At 37.4% G+C, this 27,354-nt stretch overlaps 1 protein-coding gene across 10 annotated transcripts in view; it reads left to right on the top strand.

Annotated features, from left to right (window-relative positions):
• Positions 1-27,354, top strand: part of LOC108138111 (CUGBP Elav-like family member 2) — a 117,871-nt gene that overhangs the window by 83,022 nt on the left and 7,495 nt on the right. For 3 of the 10 annotated variants that reach the window (XM_017260136.2, XM_017260129.2, XM_017260132.2), the window contains 7 exons: positions 2,688-2,736; positions 19,169-19,350; positions 19,417-19,714; positions 19,934-20,143; positions 21,121-21,159; positions 21,357-21,368; positions 25,847-25,996. In XM_017260136.2, coding sequence (XP_017115625.1) covers positions 2,688-2,736; positions 19,169-19,350; positions 19,417-19,714; positions 19,934-20,143; positions 21,121-21,159; positions 21,357-21,368; positions 25,847-25,996 — 940 coding nt within the window. Of the gene's footprint in view, positions 1-2,687; positions 2,737-9,492; positions 9,633-19,168; positions 19,351-19,416; positions 19,715-19,933; positions 20,144-21,120; positions 21,160-21,356; positions 21,369-25,846; positions 25,997-27,354 lie in introns of those variants that run through there. The other 7 variants (XM_017260130.2, XM_017260133.2, XM_017260131.2 and 4 more) reach the window with 5 other exon arrangements.

A 27,354-nucleotide genomic window follows, 5' to 3' on the forward strand; every position in this document is an offset into this window, starting at 1 on the left:
ATTTCAAGTGCTTAGCAAGGATGTTTGTCGGTCGATCATTATACATTTTATTTCTGGCGGGAAGAGAGCAAACCGCAGGCACAAAAATGTCAATTTGCACTTAGGAGCAGAAGCAGCAGCTGAATAGCGGAAAAGCAAGCAGAGTCCTGGAAAAGTTGTCAGCACAAGTGCAAAGAAAAAAAGATAAAGTGGGATGGGTAGTCCGGGAAGAGGTCAGAAGATAGCGAGCGACGTCAGCAAAAGCGAGCGACATTTGGCAATGTTGCTTTTTATTTTTCGGTTCCCAATTTTTTTTTCGTTGTACCCTTTTTTTTTGTAGAGCGCCATCAAATAAGCATTGAATATTATTATTATTTGAAAGCCATGTGTTAGCTGAAAAAAATAGGGTTGAGGGAAATGCGGGAAACGTTCCCAGGGACAATGCTTATGTCATCACGTTATCGGCTTCAAAAGAGAGGAACTGACATAATTTGCATGTTGCTTCGTGGCTGCAGCTGCGATATTTATTTTAGAAAATTGCTATGGAACGTTTGTGGTGATGACGGGTTAAAGGGCGGATAACAGGACATGTGCGTGTTGCATTCGATTCACGACGTTGTTGTTCCTGCTTTTGGCAATTCCACTGACAGGCTTTGACGTTAGCTTGTAATTTTCTTGCACAATTTGCGATTGTTATCGAAATGGTGGAATTCTTTTCGAAATTCGTGATGATTGCTAGGAATGTCAAAAGGATATTATCAATTCATTTTCCATTAGCATTGTTAAATCATTAAAAAGATTGGGTGAAATTGGGCTATGCATATGCATCGTTGTAGAGCTCGGGTGTTATTTAAAGTGTTATAAAATATAGTTTTTGTCTAACATTTTTAAAAATTTAGCAACCACCTAAGTTTTCATGGTATTTAGATGGGACCCTGTTCTATCTAGGTTTTTCGTTTTTAACAGCCCAATTTTATTTTAATTAATATTTTCTTATTTTTCAAGAACTTGAAATAGATCTTTAAATTTTCAATTGTTATTTTTTCTTTATTTCCAATCGATTTAGGTTCACTGGTTTGCTGTATCGATAACATATCGCAGGGCTGCATTTCACGAGTCACTTTTTGCTGATTAAGTGCAGACCGGCCGATAATTGCACCAATAGAAAACAGTCGTTGGCGATATTTCAACCAATTACGTGTAGGCAGGGAAAAGCCAACCACGAAAGCTGGTTGACAAAGTGAGGAAAGGACTTCCACCTTCGGGGCTCCTTTTCCTTGTGGGGGGTGTGAATGCCGCCTGTGTTTGACTGGTAATTGCTACTTCCTGCATATAAATAAATTGGCAGAATAAGAAAGGCAAGGAAGCCCGAGGAGAAACAGGTTGACTTGGACTGCAATTTGTAACCAGTCGCGTTGCGTGTATTATTTACGGCCAGAAAAGACTAGGGGTATCAAACGTGGTGGGTGAAAAGGACGAAGTGAAAAGGCGCACCGCCAAAGGGAAGTACAAGGACATTGCCTTCTAGCGTAGACTGTCGTCGTTCGTTCTTTCGCTGCCCACCCTTTTGTCAATAAATCACGCGCCATTAGCCAAGCTGTAGTTTCACGCAGAGCGGGTCACGTGACACGCGTGAGAAGTTAATAAAAGCTTGTAGAATGCTCGTTGTACTTTTAACATTTTTAAATACAATTTTCATAAACTCGATTTAAGTTTAATAATCGCAATCACATTTTTTAGAAATAATTTGGTTGATTTCTTTAATATATATCTTTTCCATATTATTATCTTAACACGATTGCCCTTTTGTCACGCTGCTATCTCTAACTTTAGAATGCAGCATGACCTCGTGCCCGTTTCGCGGCCTCTTTGAATGCGGAAGGGGGCGTGGCTGAGGGCTGGGGGCGAGCTTTAAGCTTGTTTTAATTAGAAGACGTTGTGAGGTGTGTGTGTGTTTGTGTGCGAAAAATTACATTTAAAACACGCTGCAAAGTCTAACGCATATTTTAGGACTTTTGCACATAGCTGCGAAATTTCCCCCTTTTCGCATTTTGCCACCGCCCGTGTCCTTTTTAGCGACCGCTGAATAAATGTGTTTGGCTTTTGTCAAGGATTTAGGCGGAGGCTTTGTCCCGTGTCCTGTGAGGCTCCTTTTTGCCGTTGCCTGCATTCCATTCATTATGCAGCTTAAGTGGAAAGGGAGACGGGGGGCTTGCTACCCGATTCCCCCATTGCACCATCCACCCCTGTGGACTGCCGTCCCTGCTCGCCGTTTTTGGCGACTGCATTTGGCCCTAAGCTCTGTAAATTAATCGCGGCCTTTTCTCTTACGGCCGGAACCACTAAGCATATTGCGCTCTAATATTTCAAATGTGATTAACACGGCACGGAAACGGATTTGATTTTAACGAGAGAAAACGGGAGGATTACAAAAAATCTAAAAATAGTAAAAAAAACAATTTTTAGCTTAATATAGTAGAAATTATATTATTATCTAAAGCCACTAAAAGTTTGTTTCCAATTAAAAAAGCAAATATCCTAAATATTAAACAAAGAATGTATATGTTACAAAAAATATAAATTAAAAAAATCGTACACGTCGTTTTAGTTTTTCATATAGTTTTTGCATCCTAATCTTTTGCCAGATTTCTGTGCTATATTTTACTGATTAAATTTATATTAAACTTTCTCTTAATTACTTGTTTCAGATGTACCATCCCATTCAAATGAAACCCGCCGATAGCGAGAATCGTAATGGTAAGTTTTTATACCTTTTTACATTCACAATAACCAAAACAAATTTAGGTAACAAAACAGAAATAAATAGAAAGCTATTCACACACAATGAGGTGTGTATGTGGGTTACTAAAAGTATGCCAAACCAAAATATTTCCATCACCGACAAATCAACAAAACGCAATACAAAGTGACCAGCGAGGCGTGCGAAATATGTGTGCGTTGTTCTATCGAGAACCAAACACAAATTGGGGCTTACGGATGCGAAATGCATCTACTGAAAGGATTGCAGAAGTATTCTGGAAATTGATTTCCTGAAAAATTTTTTTTTTTATTTTGATGGTATATATTTTTTTTGGGGTGCTAAATATTGGAAATATGTTTCCATAACTCAGATAAATAAAATAAAATATGTTATTGTTCACCTATTTTGGGAAAAAATATGAAATTTTTTTGTACAGATCGATTTAAAAATTATTCTATTAAAAGTTTACCTCTCACATTCGTTAGTAATCAAACTTATTTTAATATATCTACCCACAACTGAACAGATGTCCTTTTGTAATAACATACTTTTAAAATAATTTTTACCCTAGCTTTCCTGAAGGAATTCAAAAATCCCCACTATACAAGTTTTCAAAGAGAAAAGCTAGGAGAGTATATAAAAAAAAAAAAAATTTGGGGGCTTTGGAAATTGCGTGCGAAAACGCGGTCAGCCTAAAAGCGGGCAGTAGAATTTGACAGTTTTTATTGGCAATGGTCAAGGGGCGAACGATAAAAATTGGGGTGAAAGGAATGTTGCGAAATACATGGAAATTGCAAGGTTGTGTGCAGACGAAATTTTTTATCAACATTTTACGGATTTTTCATTGAACTTTCATTCGTGCGTTGTGCTTCGCCATCCCTTTGTTTCAAAGTTCGTTTTCAGCTGTCGGTCACTTGGCAGTTAATTAAAAACCATCAATTATGTGAGCGAGCAAAAACTGTTCAACAAAAAAAGTATTCAAAAGCTGGAAAAAAGTTGGTGAACATTTTTTAATTTATGTTAATTTCAGACAGGAAGCTTCAACCCGCCCACACTTTAGGGGCTGCTTCTTTTAATTACACCCATGATATTAATCTGCTTAAGTGACCACAAAAATGTTGACTTTTCACCCCCCGCACAGCAGAAAAGCAGGGAGAAGGGCGAGAGCACTGAAGAGAATGTCATTTTTAATTGGCAGACCTCTAGCGGCGTTTATTGTTAACAAGTTGTAACAAAAAATGAAAACTGAGCGCAAAAATAAAGTTTCGCTGCCGTTGCGAGTCTTCCTTTGCAGCCAATCCCCTCTTAAAACCTCCCACCATCCGCCTTTTCAGCAGTGTGTAATTACGCTTGTACAACATGGCGTATGCTTAATAATTTTTGGCACTTTTTCCCTCTCTGTGTGTGCTTAACTAAATTTTTCGTTGTTTTTTTATGGGTTGGTGATGGATAAGTACTTTCATTGGTGGTAATGAGGAATATAATAGTTTTTCATAGCAGAGAAATGTGTAGCTGGGGAATAAAGTACAACCCATTAACTTCACTATATTTCAGTTGAATGTTACAAAAAAAGTAAAATCTACTTTCATTCATTAAAGTATAAAGTATAAAGTCATAAAATTTGTTAATTTGTATGTAATGTTTTCTGCGTCATACAGGAAACACTTGTGTTAGTTTTTGTGCAAAATTTGGTTGGTTTTAGCTGCTTGGACAACCCCAGTTTAGGCAAGAGCCTCCTGTGAGGGGTTTTCAATTTCAGATAAGCCCTTTGGTAGCGGCCGCCCGCATTGCGCCTAAAACAAATTCGATGCAAATTCAAGTTGGACACCATCCAACATTTGCCGCATTATAGACAGACAACAACGATTTCCCGGCAAACAGTAAAATTGCAATTCAATTCAATATTCCAAACTAGACAGAGAGAAATGTGGCTTGTTTCGTGATTTGGCACTTTAACCTCGGGACGGCAACAACAAAACTTTAAAAAAAAAACTAAATCGAAAAGGACTGACAAAAAAGTTTGGCTGGGGACCCACAGCGGAAGCGATATAATAGAAAAAGATGGCAGAAATATTTTTTCCAATTTTGTTTTTTTTTTGGCTGGTTTACCGCCAGGGTTGTATGAAAGGGGAAACTGGGGATAGTCACAGCCTAGAAATCGAAAGAAAAAAAGCATAGACAAGACAGTCGCCGTCTCAACGTAACAACAAACGGAAGGTGGCAATTTAATAAAATGCTTGAGTGAGTCGTCGAGTTTTGTTTCCTGCCTGGTTCACGCTGCTTTTCTCTCCCTCATTCAAATTGTTATTTTTTTTTTAAAAGTTTCATTGCAAAAGAGTGGCATTTTAGGCAGGCGGATATCGCTAGAGAGGAAAAAATTGTTTTTTCTTTTTTTTGCTATAACTATTGTTTTTCTTGATTCTTATATAAATAAGTTTTAAAATATCTATAAATAGAAGGCTTCAGTCAAAGGCTTGACCTAGCGTGGAAATAGAAGCTGCCGCCTTTGAAAGAAATATTACGGAATAGTTATTGGTTTTATAAGACTTTCCCGAAAAATAATAGAAACTTCTTGAAATATACTTTTAAATTAAACGGTATACTATACTGTTTAATGAAAATAAGTTTTTATTTATCGTTAAAATTCAATACGGAAATTAAATTCAAAGGGTGGAAAAATTTCAATCTCAAACCATCATATATTTCCATGCACGTTTTTCTGCACAAAAACTCACTCACTTAAATTTAATATTCCGGATTAAGCAGAGTCAAACAATCAAATGAAATTATTCGCAACGATTTGTTTACCTTTGATCTTTCATTAAAAATTCAATCAACGACTGCAGCCCAAACATAAAAACCTCAAACCAATAAAAGTACTTACTTAAAAAATCTTCTACTATAAATACCGAGCAAATGACCTCTCATTTCCACTGAAATTGAAGCAAAGGGAAAAGAAAAATTGCATTCAAATTTTATGACACTTTGTGTCACCGAAGCTTTTCTTCTTTGACCCTGGGCTGAAATCCCTCAACGAAAAAGGAGAAAACCCTGAAGGACATAAATACTTCGAGAAACAAGAGAGAAAAGGAGGGGAAACAAGCAGAACATTGTCTAAGGGCAAAGAAGTGCATAATAACAGCGATTTGCATTAGGTTAAGTAAAAAACGGAGACAACAGCAAAATGTGCAAGCAAATCAAATGAGTAAGCAAAGTGGAAAAGGCGAGAAAAGGGGAAGGTGAAAAAAACTGCAACGTGGTAATCAGAGCAATTTACATGCAAGGAAACTTCAAACAGACAACGAGCAAAATAGGGGAAAAGAGTGGCAACGAGTCGCGGGACAATGTCAAGTTTTGAAGGATTATGCGCAAAAGAGATGAAGGAAAAAGAAGCTAACAGGGGTGATATTAAATTTTCAAATAGTACACAATTTACCTTCTTTCGGTTGCAAATAAATGAATGAAGACGGAAATGCCGAAAGTAGCTTGTTCAGTTCCCTTTATTTAACACACGAGATTAAACTTTTAAAATAAGTGCAAGATTGTCTTTACCCAAATTTAAGTTAGGTAGGTTTTAAGAATTTTGGGACTTGTATATTTTGTAATTATTTATTAATACCTCAAAATTAAACATTTTTGCAATATAGACATAATTAATATTCCTACTTTCACCACCGAAAGAACAAAAGTGAAACCATATGGAAAGTACTGAAAAGTAAATATCCTCATGTTTATTCCCATCCATTTTGGAGCATTACAAAAAGAACGATTGCATTTGCTCTAAAGTTAAGGAACTGAGGGAGAAAATGATGGCGGGTACTGCTGTTGTTGTGGAAAAGACGGTGGAACATATGAATTTTTCCTCACTGCATATGAAATCGATATGCAAATGTTGTGCGAGGTTTTCCCCGGCGTCAACAACAGCAACGAAAAAAAAACAACGACGGCGGCTCCTTATTGCTGCTATGATGATGATGCACGTATTGTTTGCTTGTAAACATGATAAAAATTCAAATTAGCCGTAATATATGGCAAGTCGAGGAGAGCACACATATATGAGTCTTCATTTTGTGGCGCTGAAATGCAAAATGTGCCAAAAATTACGGCAAAAACTTTTCTCTGGGGTACACGAAGAAACCTTGAACAAATTACGTATTGTATTTGCATTTTTCTTTTTTTTTTTGGTTGGGTGTGGAAATCAATGAGTCAACAAGAAGGTGAAAGTTGAATGCAAACAGTTTATATATGTAGATATATGATCGTTTCACTTAAAAAGAAGGAGCTTGCATTGGCTTAAATACTACAACATTAAAAAAGGATGTGCATTCTTCTAACATTTTTTTTGTATTCTTAAGTTCTTGTACAAACTACAAATTGGTCTAAGAATGCAATTCTTTCATTCAATCAGTTACAAAGTAAGCGTTGTTTGTCAAGTTATTTATTTAAGTATTCAAATAGTTTTAATTTGTATCTATTTTCACAAATAATAATATTTCTCTATTTCTGTTTAATTTTGAGATTTTTCCCACCCAAGCCACACTGCGTGTGCGTCTGTAAGGCTATATTTTTATGAACAACAAAATGTCAGAGCAAAAAGTGTTAATTAACTCATTAGCATCAGGTGTTACAGTAACAACAACTACAGTGGGCGGCAGGTAGATGCGAAAGAGCAAAGAATATATACACATTCATCAAATGTGGATGAGAATAAAAAGTAAACTAAGCTAAACCAACATTAAAAGTCACTTAGAAGAGCTAAACTCAAAGCTAACAATTTCACAACGCAGGCAAAGTTGCTAATCAAGTTTTTCCAGCCGAGAATAATCTTAGCATGAGATGAAATTAGATCCAAAATGCGATGAGTTTAGGGTCTAGAGCTCGAAGGCAGGTTAGTTGCATTTTCAACGTCAATCAGTACGAAGCGAGAGGCGTTGACGCCCAACAATCAACTTGATTTATTTTCCCCACATCGCGTACGTGCTAAAATTCCAATTTTTAGCGAATTTACTTTTTGCCTATTGTTTGGTGTTTAAATACGAAGTGAATCCCTTCTGACTCCCCTGTTCTGTCCAGCTTTATTGGCTTTCATTAATGGACGTTGCATGTGTGACGTTGCTTAATTAGTTGCCATCGCCATCGTCTGGTTCTGATGACTTTTCCTTTTTCCTCGTCTCTTGATTGATGTCAATTTATTTTTAGTGGATCGAGTTGTGCCAATTCGCTTCGTCGACAAAAAAAAATTAAAAATAAAGAATTCATTTAAATCACAGCGAAACTTATCGGTGGTGCAGACTATGAAAGTGAATACTGAAATGGCGTTTAAATCTACATAAAGGGTGTCTGCAATTGTATTTGGATTTCAAGAAAAAAATATATTAATGGAAGTAAGTGCCTCAGGGTTGATTAACAAACCATCTAGTAATCATTGACTTATTTTTGATACATATATTAAACATTTTTCTTATTTCAAAATCATTACTCTTCTTTACTTGAATTAAATAAATGTCTAAGTGAAATCACCCTTTATTGTTGTAGTCCATCAACCTCTCCTTCCAATTTTCTCAAAGTAAATGTCGCACGTCTTAAATAATTCGTAGCGTATTGAATCGTTTCGGACTGAAATAATCCGAAATAAAATCGGGCCAGCGCCAGCATCAATCGAATTCTTTGTCTTCGACCATTCTTTACGTTTACTTTGCAAAACTATATTTAGAAGCGATTAAAGGAAGGCATCTATAAAAGCAGAAGCCAAATGGCAGAACGCATTAATTGCGATCACAGGGAAGAACTCTCGATGCCAGCAATTGTCTAAAAGAAAACTCTGAAACCACACACTAAAAGTGCGAAATCTCCAAGAGAAACTCACAATTTAATTGTTGTTCATTGTTTTATGGTAAATCGAATCGGAAAAGATTAAACTAAAACCATTTGTGTGTTCATATTTCTGATTGTTATACGTTAAACGTTGCAAGATACTCTCAACCAAAAAAGGAATCGAATTTCAAAGTAAAATAAATAATATTTTAATTGTGCGTGGCTAAAAAGCAAAAAACAATAATCACCAAAAAATCGTTGCGTGTTCTTCGAGATATTGATAATAAAATTCTTATATAAATAATCAACGTATGGGAAGAAGTGTTAACTGGTTGATAATTGAGTTGAATATTCGTGTTTAATATTTATTATATTTGCTTATTGAATTTTCCACTTCACTCGCCCGTTCGAGACTCTTGATTCCTGTTCTGTTTTTAACGCTTTCTGCTCTACTCTCTGTGTGTGTGTGTGTGTGTCTGTGTTTGTGTGTGTGTCGAGTATCTGTGTGAGCCTGAGTGTAAGTGTGAAATATTTTCAAGAATTCTCTCTTCTCCGCTCGCCACCGTCGCCGCCATCTCATCATCATCTGACATGATAAATAATTCAACTGCAATCGGTTTCGTAAATAGCCAAAAAGGAGCCAACGGATGCGGATGTGGCGACGAATGCGGATGCGAACACTGTGAGGGAAATACAGCCACAGTTACAGCGACATCAGCAACAGCGCGAATATCTGAGGCATCTGAGCCAACAGCTGAGAATGTTGCCTTCATCGGCGGCAGCGGCAACAGTCAATTATCCTCAGTAATTGAGAATTTATCCAATAACAGCGACGTTGCAGCCGCATTGTCCTTTGCCCCGGGAACATCATCATCAGCATTATCATTATCACCAGTTTCAGCAGCAGCAGCAGCAGCCGCCGCAGCAGCAGCATTAACATCTTTTGTAGGAGGAGGAGCAGCAGCAGGAGCAGCCGGATCCACTTCGACAACGCACCGCGCCACGCATAAATCCTATCCGCCAATAAATTCAGCATATTGGTTGCCATCGTCGCATCCATCACCGTATGCGGTGCCAGGTAGGAGATGCCGTTCCTCTCAGATTCCATCTGGTATCCCCCTCACTTTTCCTCAGACTCTTCTCCGACCCCAGGAAAATTCGAACTCTAGCTAGAGATGAGATTGTGATTCTGTCGAAGTTAATTAACGATATTCCCATATAATTAAATTGTCAGATTTAAATTAAAGAAATGGAATGGAAGCATTTTATAAAAAAACTAAAGGCCATCAGAAACGTGTTCTTGATTAAGTCATTCGCATTTTTCACACGCTAGAGTAAAACCAATGAAAATACTAATAGAATTTTTAATATATTCTTCAAAGCATTAAATATGTTGTTACATTATAAGTGAAATATGTATTGAGTCTGTGAATCTATTTTAAAATATTTGACCAATCGGTAGTTTCATATTTTGTACAATCTCCAACGGCATCTCTGACTGTCGAGGTCAGTATTTGCTCACTCACCTGTCCACTTCGACCTACCAACCCCGCCACCCGCCACTCATCCGCCCTGTGGGCCACTCTCTTATTGATGGTCTGTTGATGTTGAGTGTTATCTACCTTGTCGCAGGAGTTGCCAGGAGTCGTCAGCTGACCAAATTGCCTTACATTCACATTACGATGTATTTTCCTCTCACTTGGTGTCTCCTTTGCCTGCCTTTTAAAATTGGGTAATTAAGGCAATTTATTGGGCGACGCGCGCCTCGTCCTCGTTGTCATTCGCCGCTGGATTGAGATTGAGGAGGGATACAGCGACATCAAATTGCCAAGAAATCGTCATTAAGCAAATTGCCCGTGACCCAAAAAGTCGTCTCTTAATTGTTGCCAAAGTAAATACGAAATGTGAGAGGATTGTTAAGAACTTGTGTCTGTGGATAAGAAATTTAATGTGCAGTGGTTTAGTTAATTTAATGGTGGAGATATATTGATTATTTGCCTATTAAATTTATGTGGTAAACTAGCAAAAGTAATTATTATTTATAAAAAGAACAGCAAGCATATTATGTTATTTAAAGTTAGGAAGTAAAATGTTAACACAAGGATAATACATCTTTATTATAGATATTACGATTCTTATCGTCTTCATTCATCTGGTTACAACTTTCTTATCAAAATTATCTCATATATGTTTTATTGCTTAAAGCATTTCTATCAATATTTGCCTGAAATGGTTTTCAACCCCAGTTGTCTTCTCCTTCTTTATTTTTTAAACTTTTCCGCACGCAATTTCCGTTCTTCATTTTATTATCAGTTGATGCCAAACCACAAGCGAAGTGAAAAAAAGAACAACATATGGTAAACATGTTTAAAACCTTTTTTTTTGGGTCTTTATCACCTGGATGTGTCCAACCCAGACAAGTTACGCCCCTTCCGCCCACGCACTCATCAGTGGGCCACAAGTTTACACTTGACTTCGACATTATTAACGCACAGAAACTTTTTCTCTGTATATTTAACAATAATTTTTCCCTGACATACACATGTTGTCGTCCTGACATTTTTCCCGCTTAATACACCCAACCAAGCAGTCGATGGCAGAACGACCCAACAAAAAGGACATTGTCCTTCCATCTCTTGATATGGGAAAAGTGAAAATTTATATTTTACACTTTATTTTCAATGCGTGGGCAGGGTAAAATTTTCAGTTAAGTCTGTGATCAGATGTGTAATGTGGGCAATGCGAAGAAAGTAATAAAAGAATATATAGAGTATATGCTGAGAATTACAAAGACATACTTATTTTTCTGTTATATATACATATAATATTTAAATTTTGACTTAATCAAAGATATTTCTCTATAAATTATTCCAAAAAATTTAATTTAATTTACTAAATCACGTTCCAACTGCACATCAATGTATTAGCCTATCCTTCCAAAGGACCTTTAACACTTGACTTGGCCCCTTATCACCATCAGTTGTTACTCCATAAATCTCAGCTGGCCAAATTGCCATGCAAATTTTAACTGCTCTTAAATTTTCTGCTAAACTAAACGTTAAATTAACTACCAGAGAGGCCATGGCTGGCCACAACGGGAACGTGACTGGGCCACAGAAAGGAACGTATAGAAAATATAACAAAAAATGTTACCCCAAAAAGGTAATTTTCGCACACAAAGCGAGTGCGAGAGAATGGGAGGAATTTATAACCTTTAATTGCTTTGACCCAAAAAATGTGCAGCAGCAGCTACTGCGATTCTGGTTCGGTGGTCGGTCCTACGAACCCGGCCACAAAAGCCACACTGCCTATGGGCGCGATGTGGGAATGGCCTAGACTACTGGACCCGCATAATATTATTTTTTTTTTTTTGCGTGCACCCCTCTCTTGTCACTGTTGTTGTTGCAGCCTAATGCATTTTCACATTCAGAGGGATACAGCTTTGTGCCATTTACCCACATATATGACCCTCAGTCGCATCTTGCACTCAAAATAATTTTTATTTGCAAATACGTAAGATTCATTAAAAGTCGAATTTTCATATATCATAAAAATTTTATTTTCATAATAAATCAAAACTCGTCGGCACAGAAAATTTTGAAATTTAAGTTATTTTAATTGTAGTTGAAAATTATCCACTAAGATATAAAAATATAAAGCAGTCAAATGGTCCATTACTGCACCTACATGCAATACAAAAGTATGATTTGATAGCAATTTCCGTCAAGTTGAAGTTTATATTAGTGGATCAATTTTATTCAAGTGTATAGCTACTGGGTAGATATGGTCTGGCCTCCATTTACAGTCTGATGGCGCAGCCATGGCATTCCCTAATCTGAGAGCCAGCCGAGTTTCAGTTTCCATTCCATAGTTGCACACAAACACCCTGCTCTATTTTCGCAGACTAGTTGCCATTCTATGCAAATGAATTGGTTTTTAGGGAAATACTTCACACTTTGTTTGGGCCAAACAGGAAGGCTAGAAGAAGGATGGAGAGGATGAAGCCTTGGTCGAGTTGAGGGTGATCATTTTGGTGTATATCTCAGAGGCAGAGTATTCGCACACAAGATGCAAATGCATTCCCAGAGCTTCTTTAGCTGCCTGGCTGGCAGTTGTTGTTTTGAGAGACAGTCTGACGGACTTACTGAATGATTGCAGAACCAACTGAAGGAATGACCGACTATCTGACTGACAGACTGTCTAACTGAGTGACACTTAGCAGCCGCATACCCATCCTTGTTGGGAAATGCGAAAGGGGAATTTGGCATAGAAATTTTGTGTGACCCACAATTCTTATTACAACTGCAAAGCGACATAACGTTGGAAAACTTGTAGGGAAACCAATATTGCAAACCAAATTGTATAGAAGTTAACTTGTTCAAGTAGCTTCTCTCAAAGTAAAATCTAAATAAAATATTTGCTTATGCTAAATTTCTCCGCAACGAATCCGATTGTTTTACGCTTATCTCTGGTAGCATCTTCAATGTCCTTATTTATTTTTAGGCTTATCAAGCATTTGCATATTTTCTATATAATATTGATAAAAATGGTTTTACTCGGGCCATAAAAGCGAACCCTTCTTTCCTTTTTATGCAGATGTGTTATTATCATAATCAAACTGGAACTACTTACTTTCACTTTCCCTCTCTTTACTCTCCATCCACACATCCCTTTTGGAAAAGCATAATAAAAAGGAAGTGTAACCCAAAAAAAAAAAAATGGGCGAAGAACCATAAAATACAATAAAGGAAGTTGAAAGTTCTTCGACACAGAAACCCATTATCACAGTTACACACACTCGCACACTCATTGTTCAAATCAAAAGTTTTGACCCCACATACACCCCTATAATGGACATCCATTCATATTTCCCCTTTCTCTCTAAAACACTCTTTTTGTGTATGTCCTTCGTGTCCTTTGCTTGACCCTCAAAATGTGTAAAAATGCAAATAATTTTCGAAGCAATGTCCATCTCTTTCGCTCCTACTTTCTTGCCTTATTGTTATGCTCTTGATTATGTTGTTGTTGTGAGAGGAGGATATGTTGGGATATCTGTTCATGTATGCTGCAAAAACATGTCCTTTTTATTGCCTCGACATGAAAATTTATGTTTCCCTGGTAGTTCTGCCTTGGTGTTCTCTCTTTTTTTTGTGGCTCATTTTATTGGTTTGCTGTTGTCGCAGGGACATTTTGTGGCTTTCATGTCATATCGATTTATTAACCTGTACGAACTATTGTCCATCGTTGGGACCGAATTGATAAATGCGGCAAGTTTGTGGAAATTGGTTTCGTCTTCGCCTCCATTTTATTATTGAAGGGTGTTATACATATATCTTTTGGGCACCGCTTCTTTATAGAAATCTATTCGTAAAAGTTCCTTTTTCACTGCAATTATTTTTGATATATATGCATAATCCTTGGTAGTCCTTCGCAGGCACTACTTCGCCGCAACTCCATTTCATATTCAATATTTTTTGTGCGAAGGGAAAACGAAAAGAAAATAGATTAAGCACAAAGCAACACAATTTCAATGCAATTAAAATGTAAATTTCGTTTATGCATTCCAAAAAAATACTCAGAATATAAAAATTCGATTTTTAAGATAAGGAAAGAAGGGGAAGCGAAAGATTCGCAGGAAACGAAGGACCAAAATAAAATGAAAAGCTACAAAAATTTAGAAAAGGGAAGAAATACTTGCCAAATTTGTTTGAATTTTAGAACCAAGAGCAGGTATACATTTTTGTAAAATTACTAGCTAAGAAACAATAAAAGGCCATAAGTTTCCGCAATACTAAAAAGAATAAAATGCCAGAACACCCTTATAACTGCAAATCGCGCAGTCGACCAACATTTTTTTCTTTGCCCTTCTCATAACCTCCGACTTCTGCCGATTAAAATTTAAATTTTATACAAGCGGCAAAGTATTTGCCATAATTTTGTTGGCAGCTCTCCTCGACATGCCCGAAATTAAATTTAATAATGCATTGGAATTGTGTTGGCATTGGCGGAAGGTAAATTTCATTAGGCTGGTGAAAAAATGTTATATATGCTGTAATGCCATAAGTATTGAGAATGTAGGGCTCTAAAACCATCTGAACTTTTAAAAAGTGAGAGTTTTGTGACTTGGTGGAGTTCAAATAAAAATGAATACCTATGTATAGATTCGGATTTATATGAGAGTTCACATAAAATTACATAATTATTATAAATATTAGTACATTTTTTTGAACAAAACAAGTTTTTTTATTACACCTTTAACATCTTTATTCAAGATTTAAATAAATCTAAAGGTATATATATCAAATTTTTAATACAAATTTTGGTTTAATCAATAACTTAGAATTGGTTTGGTTTTGCAATTTTTCCTCGAGTGGCCTAGTGCACATATGTAAATGTGTGTGCGCGTGTATCTATGAGAGTGGCCTGTATGTGTGTATTTTGATGCTGGTGTGCGACCATTGCCGCAGCGCTTGATTAGATTTTGCCACTCACTTTTAAACCAACCCAATAACAACCCCCGTATAACCGCAGCCACAACAACAACAACGACAACGACATGGGGGAAAACAACAACGTGAGTTCAGCATGGAGAGTTACATTATTTTTGCGAAAATTTGTTAAATATGCCAAACACGCAGCGATGCATGCAAAGTGGGAAAAGCAGCCAGGTGAGGAGTGCTTAGATGTGTAGGGGCGTGAAGAGGCGGTGGTGTTTAAGGGGGGTAGTTTGGTGAGTGGGCAGTTGGCAGAGGGAAGTGGTTCTATCCAAGCAAGGCAAGTCCATCCAGCCGTGGCATTGCGTACGCGTTTGCTCATATTTGTGACATAAATAAGCTAAGCCAAGTGTGTGGGCCACTGAGGGGGAGGAGGTGGGCTACTGGGGGGTGGGCTACCAGGGGGTAGTTGGTGGTTTGACTGAAGGATGCACGGGCCCACTCACATACACACACTCGGATGGAATATGGTGGCAAATATGACCCGTTTTTATGAACGTTGTGCGTTATTTTTGGATTTACATTTCGGGGAATGATGAACACGGCGGGGGATTGGTTTTGAAAAGGTTCTTCAATTTTATGCGGTAAAATTAGTTTTAGTTTTATTAAAACGCATTTAAAAAAATTATATAGTCCTTACAGAAAGTTAAAAATGCGTTTGAATAACTTAAGATACCTCCACATTCTAGAGAAAATAAAACTAACTTTGTGGCGCAGTCTTCTTATTATTTCTATTATGTATTTCTATAGTCATATTTTGTTGAACATTTTGCTCAATACTACTAATGGGTATTTCCATAGTCATTATTTTAGTAATAATTTTCATAACCCACTCAATACATACAGAATCCAAAGAAAAAGGGGGCTAGAATTAAGAGTGGGAAAGAAGCGTTCAGAACGTCGATGTCATGGCTCGTTCGCCCTGCATTTGGTTTCGGTTTTGGGTTCGGGGTTCGAGTTCGGGGTTCCAGAATCCGGTCGTAGTTTCCCGGTTCAGGTTTCAGGTTTAGGGGTCGGGGCTCGGGGCTCGAGTGGTCGCTCGGTTAAGTTGAGTTGCATGCAAAAATGGCCAGCGCCATGGAGCAAGGAAAAATAAAGTCCTTGCTATATGTGTGTATATGGATGTAGGTTGCAGAAGTGGCCCGCACTTTATCCACTACTCTGGCCGCCGCCGCCACCGCCCCTTTTCTGCTTTATGTTTTCAAATTAAAGTCGAAAGCGTGGCAACACTTAATGTGCGCCACTAGAAGCAGATTAGTTGCATTACCCCGAAGCCGGCTCACTGACTCGTCCATTTCCCCCCTTTTTAGCTGCTTCAAAGGGAAGGAGTGCAATAACTAGGAAGTGAGAGCCCGGTCCGACATATTAATAATTTAAAACTAAAGCAATTTTGCTGGCAAGACTTAAAGGTAAAGTTTTCTCGCTACCTCAGTGGCGGAATTTAGGTTTAAATTGAGTGCCGCTTAAGATTTGCGAGGGTTGATATTCAGGTATGAAAAATAAAAGAATATTATTCCTCAGTAGAATGCATATCTTAAATATAAAAAACCCAGACGTTGATTTGGATTGGATTGCCGTCAAAAATAATCACAGTTGTAAATTTGCAAAAAGTTCTTAAAATGCTGAGCTCTTGAAGATGCAACACAAGACCAACAAACATTTAATATAACTAAGATAAAACCCAATATCCTCCTTCTTGAGCTTGATCCGTCGATAGTGATAAGAAACGCTTTCAATTTGCGGCTGATCCAAACTAATGAGGTCACCGTCGCGCAGAGTCTGTTTACTTTATTTTCGGCAATCGAGACTTAAATTATGGAATCAATGTGAGAGGTGGATGTTCAGACGAAGTATTGGCATTCCGCCACCGCCAAGCACCGAATCCAATGAATTTTAAAATTCCTTTGCCATTGGGTACACTGCTGCTGACTGCGCGCAATTTCTGCAAGGATTATGATAATATAGCTCAAGTGCAGTTAGTCGATGTCGCTGCTGCAGTTGCACTTGCAGTTTGCGATAATCATAATAATAATAATAGTGCAAGTGCTTCTCCTCCTTCTCCATCATTGCAATGTGTGTGTGTGTAAGGGGTTTTGCATTTGATAACGCTTGGGGAAGATGATAATAATGATGATGATGATGCAGCATCAGCACTCGGAACGGCAATTGAATTGGGGGCGATGGAGAGGCAGTAGAAGGATGCTCCATCGAGTGGAAGGATGGAGCCGCATTGCAGCATGATGATGCCTCGAAATGTGGCAAGTGGCAGACCGAAATGGGGGAAAACCAGGGGCATTAGAATTCCCAGCCATTAAGCTGAATTTCAACACTTCTTGCGGTTACTCCCGACCATAAAAACCGCCATAATACTAAGTTTCGAATAATATTTTTAAATACCCGACACCAGGGCAGCTCAGTCAATGACCTGAATGACTACTAAAAATCAATTTCCACCCCATAAGCAGCTTAATTATAATTTTAATTGATTTCCAAAAACAGATTTTCAATGGGCGGCGGTGGGCGCTTGAAATTTCTGCCCTGGCAAATTGCATACTATAAAACATAATTTGCATTGACTAAAAATTTTTCGTTTATTGAAGCGATAAAATAATAATTTATTACAAAGCAGTTTAATACGATTTTTTGGTTGATTTTGCTCGAAAATTTCTGACAGCACAGTTGAAATTAGCAAACACTAATTGGACTCTTTTGGGATAAACTAAGGTTAACATAAATTGGCTTTAAATTATATTGTGATTACTTTAATATTTGGTGAATAAGGTTTCGTGACTCATAAACAACTGCAGAATATTGTTGTTTGTTTTTATGGATCATAAAACTAATGCAATAAGCTTGACATAAGCTCCACATTCAAAACTAAAAAAAAATAAAATTTTTAAGCATTCTTAGGAAAATAATTTTGTTTATTAAAAATTCTAGAGTTTGGGAAATATACAAATTATTTTACTTTAAATACAAATTAAAGAAAAGTTAAATAAATATAAATACATATTTTTAAAAATCTATAAAGTGAATGTGTCATATACAATTGCGGACATATAAATCCTGAAAATTGAAATAAAACATGCGTATTTAAATTCTTTTAACAAAAGTCATAGAAATTAAATACGCTCTTAGTAATTGTCAGCACTTTAAATATATTTAAGCCAATTGATTTCCAATTTGGTTTAGTTAAAATATAGAAAGTTCAACCAACCGAACCGATCCGCCCGCACAAACAACCTCATCAAATCACACCCCACCCCCTAACCCTCCTGGAAAAACATTCTCAACCAATTGCACATTCGATAACAATTAATTTGTGCAGTGCGCATTTTGCGTGCTTGTGCAAATAAATTAGTTGCCCATTTTCCTCCTCCACTGCCTCTTCTCCGCACTTAGAGCCCTTTTTCATGGAAAGTGCAAATATTTGGCGAAATGTTAAATGCCTGCCAATTAGTTATCGAGTCCAGACCAGTATTCGCATGGAGCGAGAGTTTTAATTTATGTAAAATTAATTGAGCATTGCCAAATGCTGGAATTAACTAAGCCTGGCTGAGCACACAGACTCTCCCGTAAAGCCCCAGACTCGGTTTGGACCAGGCCGGACCAGTTCGAACCTGGCCCTAACCCACTTGAGTGTGGCACTTCTCAATGCCACAACACAGAGCTCTCAGCCAAGGCGAGGCCGAGGCCGTCTAGCATTGGGTTACACTCGTCGATGTGGTTAAGGCTTCCGCCAGCGTTTCACGCAACGATTAATTTACCAAGGCCAAGGTCTTTGTTAAACTCGTCTTAGATTTTTCTTAACTTAATAGAAATTTGTCTGGAAATGTTCATTTAACATGAGAAAATAAATCAGAGAGTTAAGCTGATCTGACTTATCAATAGAACCTATTTTGGCGTTTTATTTTTTATTTTTCGCAGTTTTCGACTTATGAATGTAATGTGATATTCTTTTATATAAGATATAACCAAATAGATCATTTAACAGAATTCCACTCTTTGGATTGGCATACTTAAAGAATACCAGTAAACAATATTCTCATTTCCTATATTTAGATATAAACAATATGCATTTATTTTTAATCCTAACATGGTATTTTGGTTTCATTTACAGAAAGAAAACTTTTTGTGGGAATGCTAAACAAGAAGCTGAACGAGAACGACGTTCGTAAACTATTTGAAGTCCACGGAGCCATTGAGGAGTGCACCGTTCTCCGGGACCAGAACGGTCAGAGCAAGGGTTGTGCCTTCGTCACATTCGCCACCAAACACGCCGCCATCTCGGCCATTAAAGTGGTGAGTACCGAGTGAAACCGACATCATACACAAAAACTTGTTTTAAACATTTCCCTATCCCCAAAGACCTTGAGCCAGAACAAGATCATGGAGGGCTGCACATCGCCGCTGGTCGTCAAGTTCGCCGATACGCAGAAGGAGAAGGAGCAAAAGAAGATCCAGCAGATCCAGGCCAACCTATGGAATCTGGCCAGCAACATCAACATCCCGCTGGGCCAAACTGCGACTAGCGTGGCCACGCCCATTCTGCCCAACCCGCCGCAGCAGCCGTCGCCGGTCCTCGGTGCCGATGCCATCACCCCGGCCTCAATCCAACTGCTGCAGCAACTACAAGCGGTTGGGCTGCAGCAGCAGCTGTTGCAAGGTGAGAATAACGTTAAAATATATATCCCTGATAAGTAGACATCTGATTATATGTCGAATGCTATTCTAAACATTTGTTTTCAAACTAACCTTGATTTAAGTTGTGGTTTGAATATGAATAGTCAGATATAAAGACAGCAACTTTTTCTAAAGTCTTAATCATGGCAAGCGCTATTTAATTGATTTGAATTTCGTTTTATACCTTTTTACCGTTTTACAGCCCTCACAGGTCTGGGAGCCCAGCAGAGCAGCTCGGCGACGGACACGAGCGCCGTTGCGGCCGCCGGACTCTTGACCCCGATGACCGTTCAGAATTTGGCAGCCATCGCGGCCATGACGCAGCCGAGTCTCTCGAACGCCGCCGCCGCAGCAGCAGCAGCTGCCTCATCGCCTGGGAGCGCCCAACTGACCAACACGGCTGCCCTACTCTGTAAGTTTTCCCGCCTTTTTGGTAACACTTTAAGCAGCTTGGATAGTATAGGGAACAAGAGGGAAATCACTTGAAGCGGTTCCATGGCTAATAATTCATTCCAGCCCTCAGTTGCCTGGGCTAATTATCTTATTTTTTTTTCTTTTTTTCCGTATTGAAGTTTTCCTTGTGCGTCACAGGGTTTTTCTGCTTCTCTACTTTCTTCTCAGCCTGTTGCTGGTGTTTTCTGTTTTGTCTCGTTTCTTAGTGTTTCTTTTATCGATTTCTAATTATCCTGCGGGCACCCAAATATTCTGGTTATTGGCTTTAATGAGTGTCAAATGGTTATTGGGTTATAAGAAAGATATTTTGGGGTGAAAGAACGGATTATCAAGTGGGTGTGGAACAGAAATGTTAGTATAGCCCTTTAAATATATGAAAATATGTTTTTTGTTTCTTATGTATGGCTAATCAAATTGTAATAAATAATGCTTTATTCCTGTATATAATTATACACCGCCAAAATAGCCAATCGATTAACTCATTAATATTCAATCGCTCATCTAATTTAAATCATCAATAACGAGGTAAACTTACCACCCAAAATCACATCCCCGAAATTACTTTTCTATTCTTGGTTTCGTTGCCAACAAATGTGTCATCATCTGACACTCAAAGTACCCCAATTAGCTTAATTTAGGGAACTTCTGCTTATCCTTCCACCGCCCACTGTCTTTTGTTTTTCCTACTTATCCAAGGGAAGCAAATTACATTCATGGCCTTGTCAATCTTCATTGAAGAGGAAACGGGCAGGATATCGACTTAAAATAACCGAATAAGAATTTCCTATTCAAGAAAGCTAAATGGATTGACGTCATCGCCGGCCATTTATAATAAGCTTAGCGATTTCTCGTTATCCACTTTCTTACATATATAAAAATATTTTTGTATTACCTACTTTTAAATTGCTTATCGTATCAATAAATATGGATTGAAAGCAGGCCTTTTGGGTAAAAAAGCCGCAGCCAAAAAATCAGGTGAGAATTCTCTTGGTCATATTGTCAAAAATGTTTCGCACCTAGCTGATTTTTTTTTTGTTCTAATATTTTATCGTCAACAAAAATTCATTTATTTTTGAATATTTTTACTAAAGGTTCATTAAAATAATAAAAATATATTCTCATTTCTCTACTTTAACATTGCTAACTAATTTCAAAATCTGAATTGAATGCAGCCAAAAAATCAGGTAAGAGGTATTTTGAATATTTGTTTATTTTTTGAACCTTTGTCTTACAATAATAGTTGAACGCGTATTATTTTAAAAATTAAAATCTAAAAACAGTTTAAAAAGAAATAAATGGATTTTTAAAAGGGTTTTCTCTTGAAATGTATAATGTCCCCTTAATAATAAAACACTTCGTTAAGTTTATTAAACAATATCATATATTCGGTCTAATTAAATTGTTTTCTTTTACACTCTTGTTTTAATTTTTTCCGACGTTTTCCTGACTTCAACTCACGTGCTGATACTGCTTTCCTTTTCATTTTGTCATAAAAATGTGTGTGTTATTAAGTTTGATAGTTAAAGCCAACGAAGCATTCGACGTAACGTTCACGTGCACCGTAACGCGCTTGTTTAACGTCGCCTGCTTTACGTCACCAGTCCGTAGAGAGTTGATGGCCGTATCTCTGGAGAAGGGAAACGGAGAGTTAGACTTTATCCGTAGAAGTGGATACTTTACAACATACAAAATTACAAGTTACACTCTCTTGCGAAATTAACAACACGGAACTTATTGCACCAAAAGCCTCTGGAGAAGGGGTCTGAAGTTACGAGGGGTTTGGTGCTTGGTGCCTGGGAAATGGGAAATGGGGGATAAAGGACGAGCCAGGCAGTTTTTGCTGCACTGCTTCTTCTTGGCCTCATTGACTTTTAGCTTTGGGGAAATTGCAATTGTTTGCAGCTCAGTTCACGACTTTCATTTCTCACTTCTTAGCTTTCTTTTGAGTTGCAGCTGGATATCAGACAGAGAATAGGGTATTAAAAAATTATGGATAAAAATTTAGCTTTTTAAAAAGCAAAAGTATTGTTAGAAATTTTTTAAAATAAAAACTAATGAATTTTTAAAAGTTTGAGGTAAAGTTTTGGTACTGCTTATTGCTTGTTTTGAAAACAAAGTGTTGCCAGTTTAAATTTCTAAAATCTATCATCTGTTTTTATTTTCTAAAATGTTTTAAATGATGAAAAAAGGTTTAATATTTTGGTAATTTATTTTTTCTACTCCGTGTTGTAGAAAAAGCATAAGTTTGCAAAAGATTTATGGCCTGTCGCCTGCATTTAATCAAACAAAAACCGCAAGAAAATGCCACTTAAATTGGCAAAGACAAGCCAAATGAAACACAAACAAAAGATGGACTAGAAAAAATAAAGTTTTCGGTCTTGGACCAAAGGAAATGTCATTGCCTATCTGTGGGCATCGCTGACCGCATTTTCCGCATTTTCCACACTTACTTCTTAAATAATTTCTCAGCAAGTTTATTTCGAAAGGATCTTAGAAAGAAGTAGACGAAAAAGTACGGCCAAATAAGAAAAAAATCTGCGGCTGACTTAACCAGAAAAATGCCAAAAATTAAGCGGATTTCCCTTGCTTACCCTCTGCGCCTCTCTGACTTTTTCGCTCTGAGCTTATCTTGTGGGGATTTTCGTGAGTTTCGGCCCTTGTGCAGTTGTGCGTGCTCATCGTGTGCCACTTGAACGATTTCCGGGCACTTCATTTAATGAAATATTAAAAATTCTTTGCCCCGGGAGCGGATGGAGCCCGACAATTCGGACTCCAAGAAGATGTCCTGCGTCTCCTACATCCTTCCCCTTCGAATTGAAAAAGAAATTCAGTTCAAAGTGCAACTGACAGCGAGGACAGCAAGGATGCGCCTATCTCTGCGTCCTTATTCATACCCAGCACTTTAGGAGTATGTTGAACTTGGTTGAGCGTTTGGCAGCGCAAAATAAATCAAGAAGTCCTCATAAAAATGCCATCCGCTAGCATTGGCTAATTTTTAAATACTCGTTACCAAGCTTTAAAATCTTATAACAAACCAGAAATCGAATAAATAATATACTTATATCATATTTCTACATATCTCGATTTTAATAGGGATTACTCACTTGTTTAAGTAATGCAATGTTTTTAACGTTAGAATAGTAGTAGTAGTAGTAGCTGGTTAAAGAAAAGTACAGAGATTTTAGAATATTTTGCAGTCGAATCCTTTTTAGGGAAACCTTGTTACTTTCCCTCTGTCCATCCAGAAAACTTTCCGATTTGTCCTTTTTCCTTGCTGGTCGGATACATAAACTAAACTACAAAATCGCTTTCCAAGTTGCCAGGAGAAAACAAACTTTTTTTTTGCTTTCGGCTTTTGACTGCTACAAATAAAGTGGACAAACAAATTGAGCTCTCGACTTTGGTCCCGGTTTGTTTTGTTATTGCAGTCCCGAATATTGTTTATGGAAAATGAATCGAAGTCGGCTGCAGTGGAATGAAAAAACTAATTGTTTTGAGGTTAGGGCGAACAATGCGAGAACTACAAATTGGTGAAGATAATGTGTGGATAAAAATAATACTGGTATTTTGTTTGCAGATTGGAGTTCTGAAGTGAAGGGAATTCAGTATGTTTTAGGCATTTTACTTTCGATGAAATAACAAAACAAGTTTATATAATTTAGTTAGGATTTATGATTTTTTGTTGTTTTGTTTCTTTGAAACCCATAAAACCAATGAGCAATTTTTGTTGAATTAAAAAATATATTTCAATCTCTTAGGTAGAAGATTAGACTTTGAAATTATAAGTTTATAAAGGATAACTGAAATATTTTGAAAACTGAGTAAAGTAGTGGCTTTTCTTTTCCCGTACTCACTAAAGCTCAAGAGCATCCAATTCAGAAAGTTTTTCGAAGCGCACTCCTTTAACCTCACTTCCAAGTTGAGTAGCTACAAAAAAAAAAAAAAACTAAAAAAACAGAGTCAAGCCAAGCCAACAGCAACAACCGAAAATCTTAATCAAAGTTTGGTTCAAGTGCAGTAAACTATGTAGTTTATACTACCAACCCCAGGCCTTCAAACTGATTTAGGGTTTCAACACGTTTCGAACTCCTTCTTTTTTGTTTGCCCATTCCCTTACTGGCGTTCTCCTTTCCTTAGCTCTCCATTACGTTTGTTTATACACTTTTTCGCTTTTTGCACTTCAAAATCAACAGTAACAATAACAATAACAGTGCGAACAAAAAGACTTCTGCCTGCAAGTGGCAAATAAGATGAAGGAGAACTGAAAATTGTACAATTTTGTACTTGAACTCGACGAACAAATTTTCCAACTGTAAACTAAAAACTTGCAAATACAAAACAGACAACATCCGGGCCCGAAATAGTTTTAGGCAATGTTTTCGACTTCTTCTTATGCCTTTCTTTCGGTTGTTTCTTCAATTTGGCTTTGCTGTTTGTTGTTTTTGCCGGCCAGGCCACTCATGTGGATTATTATTGGCCAACTTAGTTAGCCAGCTCCTTGATGAGTAGTGTTCAGCAGTCCATATATATTGCACTCCTCACTGGCTGACTTTTCTTGGCTTTCTTTGCGAAACTTTGAACAACAATTAAAACAATTTTCGGTGCAAATATGTGCAAAACTTTTCGCCCACACGCTTCTGCAAATTTACAATGTTTTTTTATTTCTTATTTTACTGCTTACTTTTGCCATATGTGTTTAAATCAGTAAAACTGTCTGTTTGATTATAATTCTGAAAAGCAATATAATAAATAAATCACACAAAGAAATCATGTTTTTTTTTTAATGGAAATATTATTATTTAAATGATTTTAAGCAGTGAATTTTAGTTGTATTTTGATGATATTAAATCTTTATTAATTATCAATTACAATCGTTGTTGCTAGAAAAGTGTTGCACAAAGATATCATCGGTAGTTGCAGTCGCATAATCAAACACCACGGCTTGCAAAACTCATTAATAACCGGCGATCACAAATGGCCGCCAAGGGGGTGTAAAAAGGGCGACGTGGGAGTGGTGGTCAGGGGCGGATTGAAAACCACAAAATTGCATTGCATGACGGCCAATGGCGAAACACGCAAAACAACTAAATAACAAACAACAGGCGTCAAATTACATAAAACCCGAAACCAGAACACAACCAACATTGCACAGAGACAAATTAATTTCAGATTGGCTATTGCGGATGTCGTGTGTGTGCTTTGTAAAATAATCAAATGTCACCCCGCGTTGCAGCGCACAAAATTCGATGATTAATTACGTCTGACGAAGCGAAACCAACTAAATAATAATTATACACTTAAATCAGAAGTGAAGCCTTGCGGCGAACTCTAGTTTTGTAAAATGCAAGATATGCTTAAATCCAATATCAGAAATGTTCTAAATGTGGCGAAAACACAATATAACTTTCGGGGTGGTGCATAATTTATTAATGAATTGGTTAGATGCTTATTTTAATAATTCAAAATATATTTAAATTGTATGTTTAAAGCCGACTTTATTTCTTTGCCACTTCAACAATTGAACATGATTTTTGAAGACCACACTTATAATTGCATTATTTTATTTACCCATCAACAAAAATACAAATTTGCTATTTTTCGACCCTTACTAAAACTTCTTTCCTTCTCTCTCTCTCTCTCCCCTGCTCTTACATCAACATAGGGTCCGATCCGAATCCATTGGCATCGGCATATATGTCAACAGCCGCCGGTCTACCGCAATTTGGCAGCGCCAGTGCATTGTCCACTTCTCCGCTGGCCAGCGTCGCCCTCAGCGCCGCAGCCGCCGCCGCAGCGGGAAAGCAGATTGAAGGTGAGTCACCCACTACATTAACACTGAGAAAAATATATAATTTTACATCTTTTGATAAGAAAAACCAATATTTTAAAGAAAAGTAAAACATGAAACGAAATCAAAATTATTTTCAATTTATTTTGTCATTAACCCCAATTGTATTAGCGAAATCCTTTGTTAGTTTCCCAAAAGTTTTCACCGTTTATAATTACATTATTTTTGGTCATAAGAGTGCTATTGGAAAGTTACAGGCACACGCTAGAAATAGAAATGTCTATATGTCTGACATTTTGATAAATGTAGCTAAATTCACGAATGAATGCTGCTGCGGTTGTGTCAGTCCAATATCAAATCGTTTGCTCTACACTTAATCCACTACGCTACTCGTTTTAGTTTACACAATCTAGCACTTTGAATACTCTAACAAAAGTTATGCGGAAATAATGTGGCCCTTAAACTGGTATAGAAAAGGTTTTTTTCCCTCACCTTAATTATGTCCGATTTTAATTTTTTATTTTGATCGTCAACGGTAGTAACGGTAGTAAGGGTATTACAATTTGATATTTCCTCTACTTATTTTCGTTTTCCAATTGTATTTGTTTCTGCTGCTGACGCAACATCGCATGCATTAACCCGCTCATTGCTGTCACTGTCATTCGTTCGTGATGCGGTTATTTTTTGCATCCCGGTTTTACTATTTTCTGTTCGTTGGCCCTGCATTATTTCCACCCACTTCCCAACACTTCATGCCCTTGCCCCTTTTCCCTGAATCCCACTTGGCATGGACATTTTGTGGATGTCTGTCTAATCTACTTAGTTTTAGTTGTGCCATTGTTCTCGTCGCTTTTATTGTTCCTTATTTTTATATGAAAAGTCATCTATCAAATGCTATGCAGTTGGATAAAGGATAGAATTTGGTATGCCATAAATGCAGAACGACAGTTGGTCGTTTTCACAATTCAAGGAGTGGTCCAAGCCGATTTTTGAGCTCCTACAAATCAAAATCACGAACATTTTAACCATCTCACAAGATGTTCAATCTCCCTTGCCACGCCCCTTGAATGTGTGCTCAAAGCGCCTCTAATCCGCAATCGAATGTCTTCTGCTGACACAAATCCTTCAATGCCATAAGCCAATGCCTGGGAGAGATGTTGCAAAAATCAATAAGATCAATCATCTTGAATACTTCACTTCTGCTACCCAACTTTCCATCTTCCCATCTTCCAATCTTCCACTCGCTAAGGAGAATTTATGAGGAGCGTTTTGGTGCGGCTTAAATTTTTATCAGCTCCCGACACAGTGTAAATATTACACACACTTGACACACAATTCCATTAGTCAGACGTCGCTGTCGATATCGGGAAATATGGCAACTG

This window comes from Drosophila elegans, unplaced genomic scaffold, assembly GCF_018152505.1.
Source record: "Drosophila elegans isolate 14027-0461.03 unplaced genomic scaffold, ASM1815250v1 contig_814, whole genome shotgun sequence".
Lineage (NCBI taxonomy): Eukaryota > Metazoa > Arthropoda > Insecta > Diptera > Drosophilidae > Drosophila > Drosophila elegans.